Consider the following 22,620-nt stretch of genomic DNA (forward strand, 5'->3'; position numbering starts at 1 on the left):
CTTTATAGCCTTTGTCATACCAAGGGTTCGAATTTTTATTAATCTTATTATATGCAACCTCAGTAGAGAACTTGTTAATAGTATGGAAAGGGTAGTAGTAAAATTGTGATAAATTTGATCAATATTGTTATTATAAGTCAAGGAACTTAAATCCCTTTCTAACTCCTTTAATAAAATATCTATATTACTCTGATTGAAACGAGTGTGTCTGTTAGGCCCCTATACTACTAGTGTAACCCCTTATTGTTATTAGTATAACCCACTTATTATATTGATGTACCCATGTAGTGCCCATATTGTTACTATTGTGCCCTATAGAAGCCCACTATTGTTATTATTGTGCCCTTACATTATTATTGTTATGTCGGCTCTGATTATGTTATGACCCCTTAGACTCCTATATATAGAAAGGAGGTCTTTTCATTTGTATCATCCAAGAATTGTTCATTTATGTAATGTAAAGGAGGTTTCCCCCTCGAAGAGGCTGAATTCTAAGGCGTTGATCTATCTTTTCTATCTTTTCTTGAGCTGGTTTCATAACATTTGGTATCAGAGCTTTGGATTCTAGGGTTTCGCTGCTCCAAAGCGGTCATCGTGGAATTTTCGCTATAACGTTTTTTCTGCGACGTTTCAGAAGTTGCAAAAAAACCCATTTGAGAAGAAATTGCACTGAACCTCGGGTCCGAACTTCAGATATTTTCGCGCTATATTTCTGGAGATATGATCTGAGGAAGTTGGTATTTTTGCAGACTCCTGAATTACATTCCAAAAAGGTGACCTGGGGAAAATCGTCATAACTTTGTCTCTGAGCATTGGATTGAAAATTCGTAAGAAGGTACAGAAAGAGGACAGACTTTGGTTTCTTGTATATGTTTTTTAGAGCCAAAGGTCGAAACAGTGACACGTGGCACATCGTACAAGTTCGCTCTACTGAACTAGTCTATAATCAGGTCACTGTGGGAGATTTGGCATAACTCTTCCTTGGAGAATCCAATTTGGGCTAGACTTGTGGCATTGTAAAGAGGATGCAAAGGGATACTGCAGATCACAATTTCAAAACTTAAAGATCCAAAAATACAGAGTTACAGTCGTTTCAAGATCGAGCTCCTAAAATCAAGAAAATCAAGATGAGAAAGTTTGATGGCAAGGATCCGGTAAATTGGATACTTCAGATGGAGCAATATTTTGATCTACATGGTGTACCACTGTTACAAAAGGTATGTATTGCATCTTCATATTTAGAACCAAATCAATTTTTATGGTATAAAGGGCTTTGTTCTTGTAAACAACTTGTTACGTTGTCAATTTTCACGGAAGAAATGATAGCACATTATGAGGATACAAAGAGCAACACCACAACAATTGGAAATAGTGAAAGGGCTTTGTTACATAATGGAAAGTAAAATTATGGCAACAAGGAAGTCTACCTTTCACGACTATAAAGATGGAAGTGTTGTTTCTCCTAGCCTTCCACAACCTACAAGGGTTACACCACAACAATTGGAAGAAAAAAGAGAAAAAGGGCTTTGTTACAATTGTGATAGCAAATGCACTAAAGGTCATAAGTGTACTGAGAAGAAATTATTTTACATAGAGTATGAAGAGGAGGAAGAAAAGGATCAAGAAACATCAAAAGAAGAGGATATACACCAGGACCCAACCCCAGAGAAAGAAGAAATGAACCAGGCCATATCTTGTAAAGCATTGGCAAGAATTACCACTCCTCAAACTCTCAAGATAGAAGGACATATCAAGAATAAAAAGGTGCAAGAAGTGAAACATCAGATCGAGAAAGAAGAATTGAATCCAACCATATCTTGTAATTCATTGGTCGGAATTACCACCCCTCAAACTATCAAGATAAAAGGACATATCAAGAAGAAAAAAGTTCAAGAAGTGAAAGATCACATCGAGCATCACGAAATGAATCCGACCATATCTTGTAAAGGATTGGAAGAAATTACCACTCCTCAAACTCTAAAGATAGAAGGACATATCAAGGAGAAAAAGGTTCAAGCAGTGAAAGATCACATCGAGCATCAACAACAAGTTCTCCAACTTTTAAAGGATAACGCCATTTCGGTGCAAAATCAAACAAAACAACAGGTAGATCAACATCATAGTGAAAAATGTTTTGATGTAGGTGATTGGGTATTTTTACTACTACATCTCAAGCAAGCTATTTATGAGAAGGAAATGTTGGAAACACTACTTTCACTTAAAAATGGCGACCTTACCGAATGGGAAGACTCTTCAAGGATGAGGATGTGGAAGCATTGTTTTGTGCTATTTCTATTATCCAACCAGATTGGATAAATGAAGCAAGGAATGAATGGAAGAAGGACGAAGAAGTATGGCCACTTACTCAAAATTTGCAAAAGATCCCAATTCAAACAATATTGCTAGAAATTGAAGAGGAAGGAAAAATCATATTGGAACCTGGAGTAGTCACAGAAACAAGAACCTGACAGCTACGAAATCGACCAATTTCAGAGTATCTCATCAAGTGGAAGAACTTACCCGCTGAAGATTCCACATGGGAGGACAAGAATTTTATACAAAAGCATCAAGAACTACTCAAGCATTGAGGACAACGCTTTTTGAAGGAGAGGAGCATGTTAGGCCCCTATACTACTAGTGTAACCCCTTATTGTTATTAGTACAACCCACTTATTATATCATTGTACCCATGTAGTGCCCATTTTTTTACTATTGTGCCCCATAGAAGCCCACTATTGTTATTATTGTGTCCTTACATTATTATTGTTATGTCGGCTGTGATTATGTTATGACCCCTTAGACTCCTATATATAGAAAGGAGGTCTTTTCATTTGTATTATCCAAGAATTGTTCATTGATGTAATGTAAAGGAGGTAGCCCCCTCGAAGAGGCTGAATTCTGAGGCGTTGATCTATCTTTTCTATCTTTTCTTGAGCTGGTTTCATAACATTTGGTATCAGAGCTTTGGATTCTAGGGTTTCGCTGCGCCAAACAGGTCATCGTGGAATGTTCGCTATAACTTTTTTTCTGCGATGTTTCAGAAGTTGCAAACAAAACCCATTTGATAAGAAATCACGCTGAACCTCGAGTCCGAATTTCAGAGCTGTTCACGCTATATTTGCGGAGATATGATCTGAGGAACTTGGTCTTTTTGCAAACTACTGAATTACATTCCAAACAGGTGACCTGGGGAAAATCATCATAACTTTCTCTCTGGGAATTGGATTGAAATTTCGTAAGAAGGTATAGAAAGAGGACAGACTGTAGTTTTCTTTATATCATTTTCAGATCCAAAGGTCAAAACAGTGACACGTGGCACTTCATACAAGTTCGCTCTTCTGGAAATGTCTATAATCAGGTCATCTTGGGAGATTGTGCATAACTCTTTCTTAGAGAATCCAATTTGGATCAGACTAGTGGCATTGGAAAGAGGAGATAGATGGCTACTACAGGTCGCAATTTCAAAACTTAAAGATCTGAAAGTACATAGTTATAGTTGTTTCAAGTTCGAGCTCCTAAAATCAAGAAAAAGCAAGATGAGGAAGTTTGATGGCAAGGATCCGGTAAATTGGATACTATTGCATCTTCATATTTAGAACCAGATCAATTTTAATGGTACGAAGGGCTTTGTTCTCGTAAACAACTTGTTACGTGGTCAATTTTCACGGAGGAAATGATAGCACATTATGAGGATACAAAGAGCAACACCTTCTTTAGAGAAACACCACAACAATTGGAAAGAGTAAAAGGGATTTGTGACATAGTGGAAAGAAAAATTATGGAAACAAGGAAGCGTACCCCTCACAACTATAAAGATGGAAGTGTTGTTTCTCCTAGCCTTCCACAACCTACAAGGGTTACACCACAACAATTGGAAGAAAAAAGAGAAAAAGGGCTTTGTTACAATTGTGATAGCAAATGCACTAAAGGTCATAAGTGTGCTGAGAAGAAATTATTTTACATAGAATATGAAGAGGAGGAAGAAAAGGATCAAGAAACATCAAAAGAAGAAGATATACGCCAGGACCCCACCCCAGAGAAAGAAGAAATGAATCAGACCATATCTTGTAAAGTATTGGCAAGAATTACCACTCTTCAAACTCTCAATATAGAAGGACATATCAAGAAGAAAAATGTGCAAGAAGTGAGAGATCACATCGAGAAAGAAGAAAGGAATCCAACCATATCTTGTAATTCATTGTTCGAAATTACCACTCCTCAAACTATCAAGATAGAAGGACATATCAAGAAGAAAAATGTTCAAGAAGTGAAAGATCACATCAAGCATCAAGAAATGATTCTGACCATATCTTGTAAAAGATTGGAAGAAATTACCACTCCTCAAACTCTAGAGATAGAAGGACATATCAAGAAGAAAAAGGTTCAAGCAGTGAAAGACCACATTGAGCATCAACAACAATTTCTCCAACTTTTAAAGGATAACGCCACTTCGGTGCAAAATCAAACGAAACAACAGGTAGATCAACATCGTAGTGAAAAATGTTTTGATGTAGGTGATTGGGTATTTTTACTGCTACATCTCAAGCAAGCTATTTATGAAAAGGAAATGTTGGCAATACTACATGCACTTAAAAAATGGCGACCTTACCGAATGGGAAGACTCTTCAAGGGTGAGGATGTGGAAGCATTGTTTTGTGCTATTTATATTATCCAACCAGATTGGATAAACGAAGCAAGGGATGAATGGAAGAAGTACGAAGAAGTATGGCCACTTATTCAAAAGTTGCAAAAGATGCCAATTCAAACAATATTGCCAGAAATTGAAGAGGAAGGAGAAATCATATTGGAACCTGGAGCAGTCACAGAAACAAGAACCCAACAGCTACGAAATCGATCAATTTCAGAGTATCTCATCAAGTGGAAAAACTTACCCGCTGAATATTCCACATGGGAGGACAAGAATTTTATACAAAAGCATCAATAACTACTCAAGCGTTGAGGACAACGCTTTTTGAAGGAGAGGGGCATGTTAGGCCCCTATACTACTAGTGTAACCCCTTATTGTTATTAGTATAACCCACTTATTATATTGATGTACCCATGTAGTGCCCATATTGTTACTATTGTGCCCTATAGAAGCCCACTATTGTTATTATTGTGCCCTTACATTATTATTGTTATGTCGGCTCTGATTATGTTATGACCCCTTAGACTCCTATATATAGAAAGGAGGTCTTTTCATTTGTATCATCCAAGAATTGTTCATTTATGTAATGTAAAGGAGGTTGCCCCCTCGAAGAGGCTGAATTCTAAGGCGTTGATCTATCTTTTCTATCTTTTCTTGAGCTGGTTTCATAACAGTGTCTTTAGGTTCCATTAGTATCCTATATGTGGCTCGTATTCATAACAAGATTGATAGTTAAAGACAAAGGCTTGTGGTGAGATAAATTAATACATAATAATAATAATAATAATAATAATTTTATTATAATAGTTATTTTTTTAATATTATTATTATTATTATTGTTTTATATTTACTGATAATAATATTATCATTAATATTAGGTCTACACCATTAACGCCTATCACGTTTTTCAACCACATTTACCGATGTGGTTGTAATAGCTATATTAAGTTGATGCCTACAACCTATCTCAACCACATTTATTAACGTGGTTGTGCTAATATATAATATATGGAGTAATTTTTAAGTATGACTTTTGGAGTTTTCTATGGATTTCTAGTTGGAATCTGATGAAAAATTTATGGCCAAATATTAGTTTTTTTAATTGCACATATGGATTCAGCACCCGCAAAAACCTTTGGGGGACTTTGATTGTGAAGATTTCACCTATTTCAATGAATCTTTACCATATTCTAGCCAAATTAGATTGGAAAATAAACTGGGAAACTTTCAAAAAAATCACAGAAAACTATTTTATATATATGATGATGATGTTGCTGCTGCTACTGCTTAATGTTCTCTAAGTCCAATGCAGTCTATCTGACCTCGAGAAAATAAAAAGAATCTAATTGTGATTCTTCAAAATCTTGTTTCTACGATCAAAAAGAAGGGAAATAAGCGCTTGAAAATTGATATAGTTGGGCTGACTTAATAAGTCAAGAAGATTGGAAGTGTGGAAAATGTTAGGGAATTGAGAGTGGATGTGAGTAAGAGTCAAGAAGTCTAAAAGGAAGTGTTTTTCATATTCCACCTTATTAGTATCGCAAATCTAATAGATTCTATCATCCTAGGGAGTCTTGGGAGTAGACCACCACAGAGTTTCACTTCGAAGCTCATGAGAATTAGTTCTTATCCTAGCGATGTTCATTTTTTCTTAGTGTTGGCTAACACAGAGAGATAATTCTAGTTATCGAGGGTGGGGTTGATCACCTCCTTATAGTATCTTAGCTTCCTTTTACCCTTCAGCTCCTTATCATCCCATAAATTTTCCTTAAAATTAGAGGTAATAATATCTTTAACACTATCCTTTCTTCCCATGATGATCTCCTCCTTAATCCCCCAATGGTTGAGCCAAGACTCGGCATCCTTATGACACCCACGCTTGAGGCGAAGGTGGGGGTTTTGGCTAAAGTTAGAAGAAATTTTTGGGAGCCTCTTGGATTCCATGTTATAAAGCTTCTTCTTATACATCACATATCTGAACATAGTCGTACTTTCAATGGGGGACAAACCAACTTTGATCAAGAGGATACAATAGGGAATATTTCCCTTGATCTTGAGGTTGTAGGTTATGAATTTCTTTTGAATCATCTCAACATTTCTTCATGACTCTCTAGATATATTGCAACCCTAAACTTCACATATGTATAAGACAACAGGGGTGACGAGGGTCTCAAAGATGAACCTTTTTTTACTCCAAATGAAAAGATCAACAAAATTACAATTTTTTTCAAGCTCATAATAACATTTCCAACCTCCAATAATATTTTTCTCGATGTTGTAATTCCAATTGAGCTAATGAGGACATTCAATACCGAAGTATTTATAAGAAGAAGCCTACTCTAAGTAATGGTTATCATAAGCAAAATTGCCATGGGTGATCTTTTTGGATTTAATGGTCATGACTTTAGTCTTGTTGGTATTAACTGTCATACCCATCTTGGAGCAGTAGACATGGAGAGTTTGAAATTTTTTGTCTAGGTCGTCATGGATTTTTGTAAGAATGATATTATCAGCAAAAAGGAGAAGAGTAATGATTATACCAGTAAGCTTGGTGCCCTTGCAACGTGTAGTTTCTAGACACTCCTCTAGCTTTTCGATGAAAATGCAAAAAAGGGTAGGGGATAGGGGACACCCTTGCTTAACCTTGATATTTCATTTCATATCTTTAGACCACCCTTCGTTGGTCTTAAGTTTGGCTATGACAGTCTCGTAGAGGTGGATCATAGCAATCCTCCATTCATGAGGAACCATGATCTCTTCAAGTCTCTCCCAAAGCTTATCTAGAGGAACAATGTCGAAAGATTTTCTAAATTCCACAAAATAACATAAGATATCAACTTTACTATTGCGACATTCCTCTACAATGATCTTGAGAGTGACAAGATGGTCGATAGTCGAGTGATGTCTCTTAAAACCATCTTTCTCTTTATCTCTATACCATGGTTTTCGAGCCAAGGGCTAAGCTTCTTTTCCAAAATGAGCCCATATAGCTTTGCTAGGATGTGGCTAATCATAATGGTCATGTAATTAGAGGTAATGCTTTTGTCCCCATTTTAAAATATAGGAAAAATAAGGCTTTGTGTCAACATCTTAAGGAAGCCATGCTTTACAGCCAAATTGAGAAGCTTGTGGAGATGAGGAATGAGGATAGATCTTCCCATTTTAAAGATCTCATCTTAGTATCCTTTAATATCTTTAGCTTTCCCATTAGCGAGCTTATTAATCCTAGACTCAACGTCTTCTTGAGAAAATATATCATCCTTAATAGGAGTGTTTAAAATGGTGCCCATGGTGTCTAGAGAGTCATATAACTTCTTGAGATAGTTGTCCCACTTTTCTAAGGGGATAGAATGATTATCTTTAGTTTTACAAACAAGAATATTCTGCCAAATGTTTCTGGGTGCAACTTTAGAAAGGTGGAGAAGATGCTCTTATCTCTTATTAATATATGATCTCTTCTTCCTTTTGATGAGAGATATGTATATACTTATATTCTAGAGCTTAATGATTTCATTAGGAGCATCTCTGATCGCTTTCTGGAAATTTTACAGTTCTTGTCATACCAAGGATTGGAAGTTCTATTATTCTGCTTATACGAAGTCTCATTAGAGAACTTTCTAATGGTAGTGGAAAGGGTAGTAGTAAAATGGTAATAAATTTGATCAATGTTGTTATTATAAGTCAGGGAGCCTAAATCCCTTTCTAAACCCCTTAAGAAAAGGTCGACATTACTTCTATCAAAGCGAATATGTCTTTTTCTTTAACTGGTCTCCTGCATGTGGGTGGTGTGCATAACAAGATTAAGGGATAAAGACAAAGGTTTGTGGTCAGATTCAGGCTCGTACCCGCTAAGTAGCTCAAAGTTTGTAATACAGTTGAGGACGTGGGTGTCATAAATCACATAATCCACAACACTGCTACCCAGCCCATGGAAATAGGTCATGTGACCGAAGGAAGGCCATTGGTTAATACCATTACATATGATTAGGTCTTGTGAACTACAAAGTTTGAGGAGCTCAGTGCCGAATAAGTTCTCGATCATGTCTTCAGAGTTTCTTTTGAATCTATTAGCTGAGTTACCATCTTCATCAAGCCACAAGGGGTCAGGGTTAGAGTTCTTACTTAACAGAATAACTTGGTTAGTAGTAGTTCTAGCATTAAAGTACCCAAGAAAAATGATATTGCCTTCATTCCTTAGGTTGTAGATGTCTTTTTCTAAGGTACTGAAAAGACAATTCTTATCCAAGTTGTTTTTCTTATAAGATGTAGAGTATATAAGAGAGAAATAGCAGATTGCAAGAAAGATCTTATTAATGGTAGAATCAATGATCTCGATCCAAATGTATTAATTGAAGGGGTCGCTTTTATGAAGTCGGATGTGAGAGGAAACATTGTTCCTTATATAATAGGATATACCACCAAAACCCTCTGGGAGGATTTCTTATTCCAAGCTGACCAAATAGTGAATAAGTCATGGTGAAGGACCCTAGAATTGTCATGCTCCCAAGTTTCAACTAAAAGAATAATATCAATATAACTCGATATCCAACTTAACATAGGACCTTTACACCATGGAAAAGCACGAAAATTCCAGAAGAGGATCCGAAGTGATGTTAGTCCCTATTTATCACTCATGCTTGGGACTCTATCTCTAATAATAACTTTCCTATTCCTAATGGTTGCTCATTTCCCTTCTTTTCTTGCCTCATTACCTTTTCGACTTCTTTCCTAAGTTCATCTTGGTTTTCTAGAATGCGATCTTCATTTATAAAGATTTATGATCCTTTTAATCTTGGAAATTTCCTGAGTATATCTAGTTTATGGTCATTACACCTAACCTTGACATGGATTAGTCTTTGGTTATGCTCAAATATCTTTCCTACCCTTGTTTCTTCTGTGAGATAAGTTGTTTGAATTTGGGATTTTGTTTTTAATTCTTCTTTTACTATTTCTAATGTGTCTCATTGTTTTGTTCTTCAATACCAGCAATTATAAGGTGTAAGGCTCTTTTGTGGTGCTCATCGTCGAGTACAATTAGTTTATTAATTTCTTCTTTTGTGGGTTTAGTATCTAATTTATTCCCTGTGTTATTTAGGGATGAGTTATTATGTAGTTGTTATTTTATATTTTTAATCTGGCTTTTCAAGGTGTCATTTTCTTGAACCATTGATTGTTTAGTATGTTCTATTTCTTGAATTCTACCTTTCATTCCATGGAGTTTAGTCTGGAGTGTGATTATTTTATCTTCTAGTGATTTGTTGTCAAGCATTGTAGTTAATTCTAGTTTAAAATGGTTCTCTTTCTTCTCTTTGTCTTTCTAATGATTCAATGTATTTATAAAAACTATGTAGGGTAATTTTACTTGGTCTCCTTTTGCTAGAGGAGGTTTAGAAATGTGACAGAAAGTACTCATAGTGTAAATAAGAAAAACTTAAGAAAAAAAGGGTAAGTAGGAATGTATGCATCTGTAAGAGAAATCACTTCGGCCGCAAATGAAAATCAAACCACTGCAAAGAAGAACCACTTGAATCGCATGGTATTATCTTGCTTAAATCTAAGCAAAAGACTTTGATCCGCCACTACAGAGTTCTGTGTTTAAATATGCCACAAAGTTTAGATACCCACCACCAAAATGCTAAGTTATATATATACCACCTTAGAGATTTCAGTGTTTATATAGGTCGCTAATTTTATATAGACCACAAAAAATTCGCCTACCGCAGAGATCAATGTGATTCACCTATGCCAAAGATCAGTGTGATTACTCGACCATGAAAATATATACTATTGGAACCATAGAACCATAACAAAGTTCTTGTCGAAGTTCACCAAAGTGTTAGAGATCAAATACAGGAAGTTGTATAGATATATTACGAGCGAGCCGCAGAGAGATATTTTTGAAAATCAAGCTATGCAAAGAAATCGAATCCCTTTGGACTGTAGAGTAATCAAATGTCTTCGCAGGCTTGCACCGTAGACTCACACATGAGATAGGCTCACTGTATGCGCCACAGACTAGGAACTCCACCGCAGAAAATTGGTCATGATAGACTCACTGTATATGCCACATACTAGGAACTCCACCACAGAATTGGTCATGATAGACTCATTCTATGCGTGATAGACTAGGCACAACATCACAGAAAATTGGTCATGATATTCGAGTGAATACAAGAGAAATCAAATGCCGCAGAGAGAGATATCAAATGTGAACCACTGAAGGCGAACCAAGAAATCAAATGCCACAAAGAGAGAAATCAAATGCGATCGAGCATATATATATATATATGTATATATATATATATATATATGTATATATATATATATATATATGTATATATATATATATATATATGTATATATATATATATATGTATATATATATATATATATAATTGTATTTCGTTATTTATTGTTTTTACATTTTATGCGGAAATAATATTATATTAAATCTATTTCATTTTGTTCACCGAGTTATCATCTCGTGATGTTAAATTGATTTTGTTAAAAAAAAAAATATATATATATATATATATATATATATATATTGGAGTAGTTTTTAAGTGCGATTTTTTGGAGTTTCCAGTGAGTATTTGGGGAAAAAATTGTGGCAAAATATTGATTTGTGTTGTTTAAATTGGTTTTTTCACTGCATATATGTATTGAGCACCCTCAAAAACCACTGAAGCGCTTCGATTGTGAAGAGTTCACCACCCAAACCTGTGATTTCAATAAATTCTTGCCAAATTCTAAACAAATTAAATCATCTGAAAATAAACATTAACATTTTGTAAATCAAAATTAAATCAAATTTTGTAAATCTAATTACCTATTGATATTATATCAAAATAAATTTGTTAAGACACGGTAAACTTAAAACTATTATTAGTGCGTATCAAGACTCAATATATACGATGCACACGGGATAGATCACTTATGCCCCGAGCCTATATCTAAGGATTGGCTGCCCTTAATAGGGGTCTACAATTAGACATTGGATGCTCTCCTCCTAACGTCATAGGAGTCTACGATTAGACATGAGTCTACGATTAGACATACATACAATAGCGTCCTCAAGAGGGTTTTTCCTAGGGTACTATACTACGCCGTGGGCCCGCCTCTCAATGGGTAGGGCAATTAGAGCCACAGCCTTCAACTATACTTCTAATCCGTTGCACTACAGTCTCCCACTTCATTCCTTGGACTACTTTAGGGTACACCCGTGAGTAATTCACCACCTGTCATGCCCAAAAAAGAATATTATTTAACCATGAGGGGTAAGGGTTTCGTTCCACTCTGGTTCTGCTCAGTCCCTTCTTCGTTCCTTTGCTCTATTTCGATCCAGTTTTGTTCCGGGGACACTTTCGCTGGATATATATTAAGCTTTCGTTTTTCAGAGGTATCTTTATAACTAGTCTTTAGTTTCAGTGGTTTAATTTGTGAAACTTTATTTAACGGGTCATGCGCAAAAAGAATATTATCTACCCCATAAGGGGTAAGGGTTTCGATTCACAGTTATCCATCCATTCCACTCTGGTTCTGCTCAGTGCCTTCTTCGTTCCTTTGCTCTATTTCGATCCAGTTTTGTTCCGGGGACACTTTCGCTGGATATATATTAAGCTTTCTTTTTTCAGAGGTATCTTTATAACTCGTCTGGTTTAATTTGTGAAACTTTATTTAACTGATAAGGAAAGGAGAGTCCAGTGGAGTACAATATATGTTGGGTTAGATGTCACTTGCAAAAAAGACATTATTTAACTGGTATTGTTATCATTTGATTGCAGAGAATAGAACTGAGGGGTTCGATTAGTGCTTTGAGCTTTACGGTGGTACTGCTCTGTCCATTCATTTCCTTTTTCTTGGTTCAGTTTCGCTTGGGGGCGACATTTGCTGAATATTATACTAAGAAGCGCATTTTCAGAGGTATATTTCAGAGAATAAAACAAGTTCGATCAGTGCTTTGACCGATCCGGCGGTGCTGCTCTGTTCATTCATTTGGTCTTGTTCGAGGACGCCATTTGTTGAATATTATTATATTAAGAAACGCATCTTCAAAGGTCACTCTGATACTCATCTTTAGCTTCTGTGTGAATAATTTGTACTCAAGTGATGAGATTATCAATCCTTGAGCGAGTCTTGTGAGTCATTTTAGAAGGAAGCCGTAGGTATTCAGTCCAGCTGACAAATATATGATCACCGTTTGATTGGGGACACATATAGTGAGTAGGTGCTTCTGCCTAGTTCATAACACATGTCACCAGTTGAAGTAAAAGTAAAGTAAACCTCACAGGTTAGTTCAGGTATACCTCATATTGAGTTCGTCTGATGCTCATCTCAATAGTTTATTCTGTAGCTTAATGTATCAGTCAGTATCATGTCGCCATTTACAAGGATGTCCTCAAGTTCAGTGAGCAGATCTACATTTGGCTGCACAAATGTTGGGAGAGTAACATTTGTAAAAGAGTTTAATTTAGAAGAATTTCTGTGATGCCTTTTTCCCAAAACTCTTTTGGCATGTCTTTCGAGTTATTTCAATATCTATATAGATCCATGCCTTTCGTGCGCAGCTGCAACATAAATTGTGATTCGACGGCATTTAGAACATCCGTGAGGCATTGTAAGCTTCTGCTTCAACTAGACTTTCAGGCTTCAAAAAAACTTGGGATTTGGGGGAATCTAGAACGCTTCTGCATCAACTGGCCCATCCAGCTGCAACAGACATTGTGATTTGACGGCGTTTAGAACATCCAGCAGCATGTTAAGCTTTGGCGTCAACTGTTCCTTCTGGTCCGTGTTGTGCTCTGGTTTAGTCGACCAGGGTAAGGGTTTCTCTATTTGCCCAGTTTCAGTTTTCAACCCTTCTGTCACCTCCATAGCTGTGGAAATCCCCAGATCGACATCATGTCCCCAGAATTTCGCACTTCTTCGCCCAATAATGGGTGCTGTCTGCTTTCAAAAGAGAGGTTACGCATCAAGTATGGTAAGCTTCAGGGCCTAAAGTTCAGCATAAACTGTCATACCTTTTCTTTTATTATGGTGTTGAAATTGCTAGAAAATAGGAATTGGGAATGCTTCCAGATCTCAAGCTCATATCTTTCGTCATTCATAAATTGATTTTTTTAGCTCATGCAAATTCATAACAATAATGAGGTGCTTCGATCCAGAGCATGCCAATCGAAGACGAAAATGGACAAAATTCGCAGTTAGATGGGGACCATTCTAACCGGCCATATGGCATATACAAGTTCTTTGAACATTTATGCCGTGAGTCAGGCCGGGATTCTAGCTGCTGTGTCTTCCGCGAGGAGCCGAATAGAATGGAGTATATTCGTGCTGCCTGGGCTTGTGAGCACAGCAATTATTGTCGTTATAGTGTTCAAATTCTCTCAACAGGAAGAATACCGCGTTTAGATTTCACAAAAGGCTACCATTGTCGTAATGTTAGTGGCGGTGTCACTCTGCATCTTGCTCTCCTTCACTTGACTTTTCCAAGCCATAGCTAACAGTGTGAATCTTCCTGGTCTTTCAGGGTCAGGTGAGTCATTTACCTTCAATAAGAAATTTGATGCAAATAGATTTTCATAATTTAATTGCGATGGAATTAGATTTTCATAATTTAATCGAGGTTTATGTCATTAATATCAAATTTGTGAGATAGATTTTCGGCCATAATTACATCAAAATTTATTTGTGGATGTTTTTAGCCAATAGTGTCATTTATTGTCACGATAAGATGAAGAACCAGATCAAGACAATAAGTTAAATAGAAAGACATGTCATTAAAATAGCTAGAAGAAACAACCACTATTGACCAAAGGAGATGGTTACAATTCACTGGGCCATTTCCTTTGGTCAATAGTGGTTGTTTTTTTCTAGCAATTCGAATGATCGGTTTCTCTATTTAATTTGTTGCCTTCATCTCGTTCTTTATCTTAGCCTCACGATGAACCACACTTACATGTGAAGTTTAGTGTTCAATCATGAATGTTCATTTTCAATTTTAATAAGTTGTTCTTTTCTTATTTGTAAAATTTAATAATTAATATTTTTTTTAAATCTATTTAAAACTAAAATAATAAAAATGAATTTTCAAAAATTTTAATTAAATTATATTCTTTAAACTAGCTTAAATTTACATTAAAGTGGCTTATCATATAGATATAAAGTTTTAGTTTAACTAATGAAAAAATAAAAAAGTAATTTTAAACAACACTGTTATTAAGAACAATCTTAGTACGGTGAAAAAACGATCTGTTGTTTGAACCACAGATCGGGAAGAAATTGCTCTTCTAGGATTTCACGAATGGTCGGCGCTGAAGGGTTTGGAAATGCAGGGTTTGCAACAATTTAGAGCTGATATCTCGAGAGTTTCCCAACTCTAGTGAAACCAATCTAAGGGGAATCAATTTGTTTGCAGGTTTCAAACTAGTATCTTATTTTCTCGCTTGTGAAAAGGGTACAAGAGAAGATGCACATTCCTCATGAATTCTTTTCACCCATTCATGGAGGATGACAATTTCAGGATTAGAATAGGTCCTAATTCAAGCAGTTGTGATCCAATGATCCCTCCACCATCACAAGAACATAGTTCTCAACCTAGGCTAAGGGGATGGGGAAATGAGAATTTGTGCAATATCAGTTGGTTGATGCAAAAAAGCTTCTAAGATGTGATTTTATCTATATCAGACCTGGGTTGTGGTGGTTTAGAGGCATAATCCTTCCACTAGCTTTTCAAAATTCACATTTGTCTTAAGCAAAATTAATGATTGAAGGCATTTCAATCCTCAACGAATACAAGATTTTCAAGGATGCCATGATGGGTTGTGGTGGTTTAGAGGTATAATCCTTCCACTAGGTTTTCAAATTCACATTTGTCTCAAGAGAAATTAATGATTGAAGGCATTTCAATCCTCAGTGAATACAAGATTTTCATGGATGCCATGATTTACACAGTAGCAAGAATTCAAGGTGGAGGCAAAGGGGAAGGTGCATCCATCTCACCCCACCAAGAATGTTTAAATATGATCTAAAACCAAGGCCTCCTTCATCTAACCTTAAAGATCTCTTCAGATCAATATTTGTGGTTGAGCAGTTAGTCGAAACCCCCTCTCTTGAGGTGAAAAATATTTCAATTAGTTTCATAGTTGCAAACTATGAGTAGAAAGTTCTTATATCTCATTTCAATTATTTCTAGCCTTCTTCATTGGCTTTCAAGGAGTGGGTTCACCATAATTGGTCTCCAGACATTGCAGTACATTTTTGCTCAAAAAGATTTTTTATTGTTATTTTTCTAAAGATAGTGGACCAACAGAAGGTTTTTTTATTAGGGGCCTTGGTTTTGGGGTCAATCTAGTCTCTCCCTTCAACCTTGGCTTCCCAATTTTAATCTTCTAACTATTTCAAATCTGGAAACTCTAGTATGGGTGAGGTTTCCTAATTTTCCCATCTATTTGACACATCCAACTGTTTTAGAAGATTTGGGAAATTTTTTAGGCCACTTCATAAAGATTTAATTCAAAAAGGATTTTAAAAGGAATTAACACATTCATTCACGTTTATGTTGAAGTGGGCCTTAATAAAGGTTTTCTGGATAAAATCCTCATTAAATGGGGAGATCGGGTTTATTCCCATAAGGTGGATCATGAAAATATGACTTTTTGTTATAGTTCTTTCCAGCAGCAAGAACACCTAGAGAATGATTGCCCATATTCACAAGGAACCTCTTTACACTCTGAAGCAAAGAAGAAAAATTGTAGATGGAAAGATCCAAAATGATCGAATGGTTCTAAGTCCATTGTGACTCACAGGTCAGGTGATTCTTAGAATCGGAAGACTCTTGATGACAGCATTGTTATTTCAGAACCAAGTAAGACTAATGATATGCCATCTCAACCATTGAGGGGGGAGCTCAACTGTTAATTTGTATGGCACCAAATCTAATTCTTAGAATCGGAAGACTCTTGATGCTAGCTTTGTTATTTCAAACCCAAGTCAGACTAATGATATGCCATCTCAGCCATCAGGGGGAAGCTAAACTGTCAATTAGTATGGCACCAAATCTAGCCATAATTTTTGCAGCTACAAAGAGTGGGAAAAAATATACCGACGAATCAGACCATCCAAATGGTGACAAGTTGCCAACAAATAATCGAACATCTCAAGGAAAGAATGTGGTTATCTCAGACAATTCCTCAATTTGGATAGACATTTGGAAAAAGAAAGGCAAGAACAAGACAATGTATAATCTTGGAATCTAAGTCTAAGAAAGAAAAATGTAATGTTGTATAATGTGTAGCATGATTAGGGAAAAATTGATGTATTATGATGTAATGTAATTTTTTTGAATCAATAAGAAAAAAAATAGTATTAAAAATATATATATGGTTATTATGAACAATATAATTATTATTTATATTTTATAAAAATATACTATAAAAAATTAGAACGCAAGGAAAAAATAAAATATTAAAAAAAATTATAAATTATAATTATATAGTAAAATAATATAAATACTAAATTTAAATTATAAATTAATATTTTTTTGTCCGATTATAAAAATTATAATTCTTCTATCGTAAATTCAAACCCACATTCTTCATTTGCTAAAAACATGATAAAAAAAGAGATACTACAAATATGGAAAATTAATGTTGTTTAATTAGTATACTTATCATTTCTTGCTCTTTGAAAACTAATTCATCGTCTTTCTCTTTTTCCCTTTTTCTTATTAACTTCTTCCTCGGTTACTAAGAAACTTCTTACGAGGTTGCTCAAAAATATTTCATGGTAACTAAATAAGTCTTAAAATGAGGAGATCAAGATTGTTAAAAGGTAACAATTCCTTATTTGAATAGAAAGTATAATTTCATGATGTCTTTTTATTAGACTTATATACTACAACCTTTGTAGAGGAGAACAACTCTATATCCATTTTTTTACAAACTTTTTCATATTTAAGTTAGTATTTATATATTCAAGTTAGTATATATTGGTTGATTTACCTTTATTCAAATGAATTTCTCTTAAATTCCCTTGAGTTTTTATTTGGTTTTTTTGAAGAAAAAAACCTTTTGAGTCTTTTTCTCACCTTTTAAATATAAAATTAAAAAATAGTTATGATAACTATGATTACGTGTTTCTCAATTCACATAAAAATTCAGGTTTTAAAAAATTAAGGTTTCCCTCTTTATGTCTCATGAATTACATATGTTTTGGGGTCCTTTTTGTACATTTATGTTCTTTTAATACCCGGTCTAACAATATAACATGGTTTTTTATTAATAAAGGGTTATCATTTTCCTTGGGCTTTCCCAAAGAGATCTTAAGGGTTAAAATATTAAGAGTTAATAATAGATTCATAATTTTCTTGGTAAGACTTTTTTATTTTTTAGTTCTTATTTAATTGGTAAGAGATTCTTTATTGTGTTTTGCATTATTATGAGGGTTTCAAGTTCTATGTTTCTTTCAATTCAATCTATTTATTTTGATAGTGGATTTCCTTGCATAAATCATGAATTATGTTCATATTTAATGTATATATTCATGACATTAATCAATTCTACTATCATTAGATCAAAATAATAATAATGTTGGTAAAATGAGTCAAAGTGTATTTATACCTACAATTCAATTCCTTTTTCTTACATTGTATCATTCTAAGATAGAATGATACCTTCAAAATTTTCATGCTTTGGTACATCAACATTGTTTTAAAAGAATACTTTTTTAGTTTAAAAACTAAAATTGGAAATTTAATATTACATGAAAGGCTATAGTCAAAGATGAAAATGATAGGCTTGGATATTGCCATCTCTTATTCTTCTAGTATTTCTTCCATACTAAAATTCTCAAATATTGATTACATTCAATAATATATATAAAAACAATACATGTGTAGACTAGAAGACATGTTCAAATTTTTGTCTTCGCTAACTATTCTATTTCAGGAGACTTTTTCTTCTCCACTATTATTGTCCAAGCTTCGATTGCTTTTGATGATTTATGTGCTACTCCCTCCCATCCTAATTTGTCTAGCTCTTGAGGTTCTGTTTTTTTTTTCTGTCGTTGGTTGTTGGCTTCATTCCACTCTACACTATCATGCCACATCTCACTCTTTTGATGGGGTGTTCTCAATTTCCTGTAGTTCCATTTTGGCTTATCCATGGGTGGGTCCAAGTTGGCCAAGTCATCCTTTCTAACCACTTAATTTTTTTCCTTGATGCCAACTCATCAAGTGATTTTCAGTGGTGCTTCTTAGTTTTCCTTAGCCCTATTAAGCAATGTGCTATCGAATGCCATATTTCAAAACAAACTCTATAGTGAAAATATACATTTTTATAATGGGAATTTTGTGTCAAGGATAAGTTTTTACTCATCAAATTTATTTCTACCAATAACCTTTTGTTGAAGTCAATTTCCACACATATTCCAGGATATGTTATGATATTATGGTTCTTAGCTTCATTAATTTTGTAATGTAATTCTCCAAGGACATTGGTAATCGATCAAATAAAGGGTAAAGCACAAATATGTAAAGGGAAATTTGCAAATCTAACCCACATAAGTGTTAAGCATAGTGTTTCTACGATTCAATCAAAGCACGAGGTATAAGGTTTCATACATTATTAAGATTTTCCCCAAAATCAGCTCGAAATAGCTCTTGAGTACCTTCGTCTTCTACAAGATCAAACACTACAATAAAGAACATCTTTGTGCAACAGTGAATAAAAGATTCTACATTTTATTATAAATTTCTATAAGTCCAAATGTAGTTGTATAGATCAACTAGATATGCCTAAACACCAATGATGTGGCATACAAATCCATTTGTATTGTAAAATGATACCTAAGATACAATTTTTTTCATTATGGAATAGTAATCATTGAAACCTCTTGAATGAAGAGTTATGATGGTGATCCCGAAAGGGTTGCGTGGCAAGACTTACGTGGCAGCTGGCCCGTCCTTGGTCCTTCCCACGCTGGCACACACCGAGGTTTGGTGAGGGTTTATGGTGCCTCCAATGCACATTCGGACCGAGGTTTGTCTCGTTTTGTGTGAGCACGGCATCTATGGTATGGCTCGACCTAGGCTCATCTGCATTGTTGTTCGTTTGAGTTATGCTTCCGTTCCTCTATGGCTCGTCTGGTTCGACTCTAGAAAGAAGATGGGTCTCTGTTGCCCGCTATCCTCTTGGTTCTTCTCTGGTTCCGGTCCTCTATCATTTGCTAGTGATATGAATATTTTTCGTTGGATTTGGTGGCTGTTGTACACCTGGTTTTCGGTGGAGGTCTCAGGTTTGGTTTGTCATTCTTGGAATGCCTTATTTCGACTATCTGTGAATGATTCTTTTACAACTTGCAGGTGATGTTTTCTAACTGGGTTTTGGTCGCATTTCATAGGCCCTCCGCCTGTTACTCTCGTCGATGGCTTGGCTGCTTATTTGACAGGTAAAAACCCTATTCCAATTCCACTTTTTCACTTTCCTATAGTTTTTATTAATGACCTTGCTCCTGGTGAGCAAGCTATGGTATCATGGCACTTTGGCCATTGGTTGCACTCAGGTTGGGGTTTCAACTCGTGGCTCAGTTGTGGAGTCCAGCCTTCCCTTTAGGTATTCATCGTGGGTTCAATTCCTTTTTTTCTCTGCTATTGTTGTGTGCTATATAGCTATGCTTCCTCTCTAACAATATTCTTGTCACTGTGCAGGTATCCCTCTCCTCTTTGCTGTGGCTGCAAGGGGCTGGCTCTCGGGGATGAAATGTTGTGGTCTCATCCTTGAAGATTTGGATCTGATGTGCCTAAATCGGGTAGGGTCCTTCCTTCACTGCGCTCTGCGGTTGCATTTTGGTTTCGGGCTATAGTTGTTTAACCCTTGGGGTTTCAATTTGTTGGTCTGTCGATACTTGGTTGCCTCCTGTGCAACAAGCCCATCCTGTCAATTTTGTTTTCTGTTATGGGAATGTGTTTCGGCCTTCTGTTGTTGGTTGTCATGTCCGTTGTTTCGTCTGTGTACTTCTTTGGTCTATCTGGGTTGTGGAAACCCTCCTCGGCCTATCTCGTTTGTGTGAAGGACTGTTGGTTATGTTTTGAGGGCTCTGTGTCTTGAGGCCTGTGTGGAATATGGAAGTTCTGTCCTGTACTTCTGTGGACCTGATGAATATATATATATATATATATATATATATATATATATATATATATATACATACACACACACACTATAAATTTCTAATTTAAATCAATAGTATGTATTTGGTCATGTACCTGGATGGTTTGGCTCTGTCGTATTTGATCCTTTCATTCTCGATGCACAGTTTGAATGTTAACCACACAATATGTTGTTTAATTTCTATGCATAATAATTTATACTTGTTGCTTCTGAAATAGTGAATGCCTGTAAGCTTTCTTTAAATTCATAAAAAAAATGTTCGGAGTTATGCTTTCTTTCCTTTTTTTCATCTAGACGACAACAACCCCACTTTTGATTCTGGGTTGCCTATTTATGCTTGCTGGCAGCCTCATACTATTGAGGAATCACCCTCAGTTACATTATAGTTATTTTCTAGTTTCATTCACTTTCATTTCTAACTTATTTTAAACAAATCCTATTCTAACTACTATTCAGTTCACAAATAAAAACATTGGCTGTAGCAACCTTCATTTAAAAAATAAAATAAAACTAACTAAAAGTGAACTTAATCAAAATAGCTTGTCCAGTTGTCGCCTCCCTAGTTGGATGCTCCTGCATCAGGCTCCCGGGATGAATGAATCTCATGGCTCCTGTCCATGAGCTCTTCAATCGAGTACCCGATGCTTTGAATCTGGCTTACATCTAACCAAGAACTGTCCTCAATTGGACGACCCTTCCATTTGACCACGTATTGTAAGTACTCTTTTCGTTGAGTTCGCCTGGCCACCTGAGTATCCAAGATTTGTTCGATCCCTAGAGGCATCTGTTTGACCCATGACTCAGTCTCTCCCTGGGTGTCCCGTGTGTGTTCTGTCGAGTTTTCCTCCACATTAGCAGTAATGTAAGGGTATAGGTCTGTCACATTGAAGATGGGCGAGATCCCTATACCTAGGGGTAGTTGCAGTTCATATGCATTTGCAGAGAACTTTCGCTATAATACTTTTTCCCCCTTTTGATGACTTGTTTGAAGTTTAAAAAGGATTTCTTATGAGAGGGATATTGGAAATATTGTTTCCATTGATGTCAAATATAGGGGGAGACTACATATATCCAAGATAAATATTGTTGCAAATATTGTTTTTGAACTTTTGATGCCTAATTTGGATACCCTATCTTTGAATATATTTTTACTCTAATTTCATAACTCTAATTAGAATATAGGATATATGGTTGGAAATATTATTTTGAGACCTTTCCAATAGTATATGACACTCCCTAGTAACTCCATAAGAAGAGGGATATATGGAATATTTTGTTAGGATGACCCAACCAAAACCAAAGTACAAGAAGGCCAACCCAACTAATTTTACAAGTCATCCCTATAAGTGATCGTACAAACACCATAAATAAAGGGAATATGAGTGCATTTGAACACCAATCCAAGCAAGAAGAGATTTGAGGTCACAAGAGGAGACGAGGAATAATTTTTGGGGTGATTCTTAGAGTATAAAGGTGGAAGAAAAATTATGATTTATGGGGTGAATGAGTCATCTTGGAATTTTTGCTATAAATTTTCTTATGGAATATTTCATACCATGAAACTTATATTTGATAGAGAGAACATTTTCATGTACCTCTGGTTAAAATTTATATATTATTTTTCCATAATTTGAAGATATGCTCTGAGGAAGTTAGGCCTATTGAATGCTCCTCCTTCAAATAGGCCATCTTGGTATTTTTTCTATAAATTTTCTTTTGGGCATTTCAGATTATGAAACTTGGAGGCTACATAAAATATTTCATGTACCTTTGATTAAAATTTCAAACCTATGTTTGCTATAA

At 35.4% G+C, this 22,620-nt stretch overlaps 1 protein-coding gene across 5 annotated transcripts; it reads left to right on the forward strand.

Moving 5' to 3' along the window:
* The first annotated feature begins 11,861 nt into the window (after nucleotides 1–11,861).
* On the forward strand, nucleotides 11,862–20,793 carry LOC149255667 (uncharacterized). 5 transcript variants are annotated; one of them, XR_016266399.1, is made up of 5 exons: nucleotides 11,862–12,284; nucleotides 12,433–13,628; nucleotides 13,813–14,183; nucleotides 20,048–20,259; nucleotides 20,355–20,793. XR_016266399.1 is itself a non-coding variant. In XM_089457272.1 (4 exons), exons 2-3 carry the CDS (start codon nucleotides 13,404–13,406, stop codon nucleotides 14,149–14,151), a joined length of 564 nt encoding a protein of 187 aa, XP_089313398.1. In that variant the 5' UTR covers nucleotides 11,862–12,284; nucleotides 12,433–13,403; the 3' UTR covers nucleotides 14,152–14,183; nucleotides 20,048–20,793. The 5 variants fall into 5 exon arrangements, 4 of the variants coding, with proteins under 4 accessions (XP_089313398.1, XP_089313401.1, XP_089313397.1 ...); XM_089457272.1 differs by having other exon boundaries at nucleotides 20,048–20,793; XM_089457275.1 differs by lacking the exons at nucleotides 20,048–20,259; nucleotides 20,355–20,793 and having other exon boundaries at nucleotides 12,433–12,705; nucleotides 13,216–13,628; nucleotides 13,813–14,327.
* Nucleotides 20,794–22,620: the final 1,827 nt, after the last annotated feature.

The sequence above is a fragment of the Pinus tabuliformis genome, chromosome 7, assembly GCF_031772625.1.
Source record: "Pinus tabuliformis cultivar Carrire ecotype Pingquan chromosome 7, CPIR1, whole genome shotgun sequence".
NCBI classification, from domain to species: Eukaryota; Viridiplantae; Streptophyta; class Pinopsida; order Pinales; family Pinaceae; genus Pinus; species Pinus tabuliformis.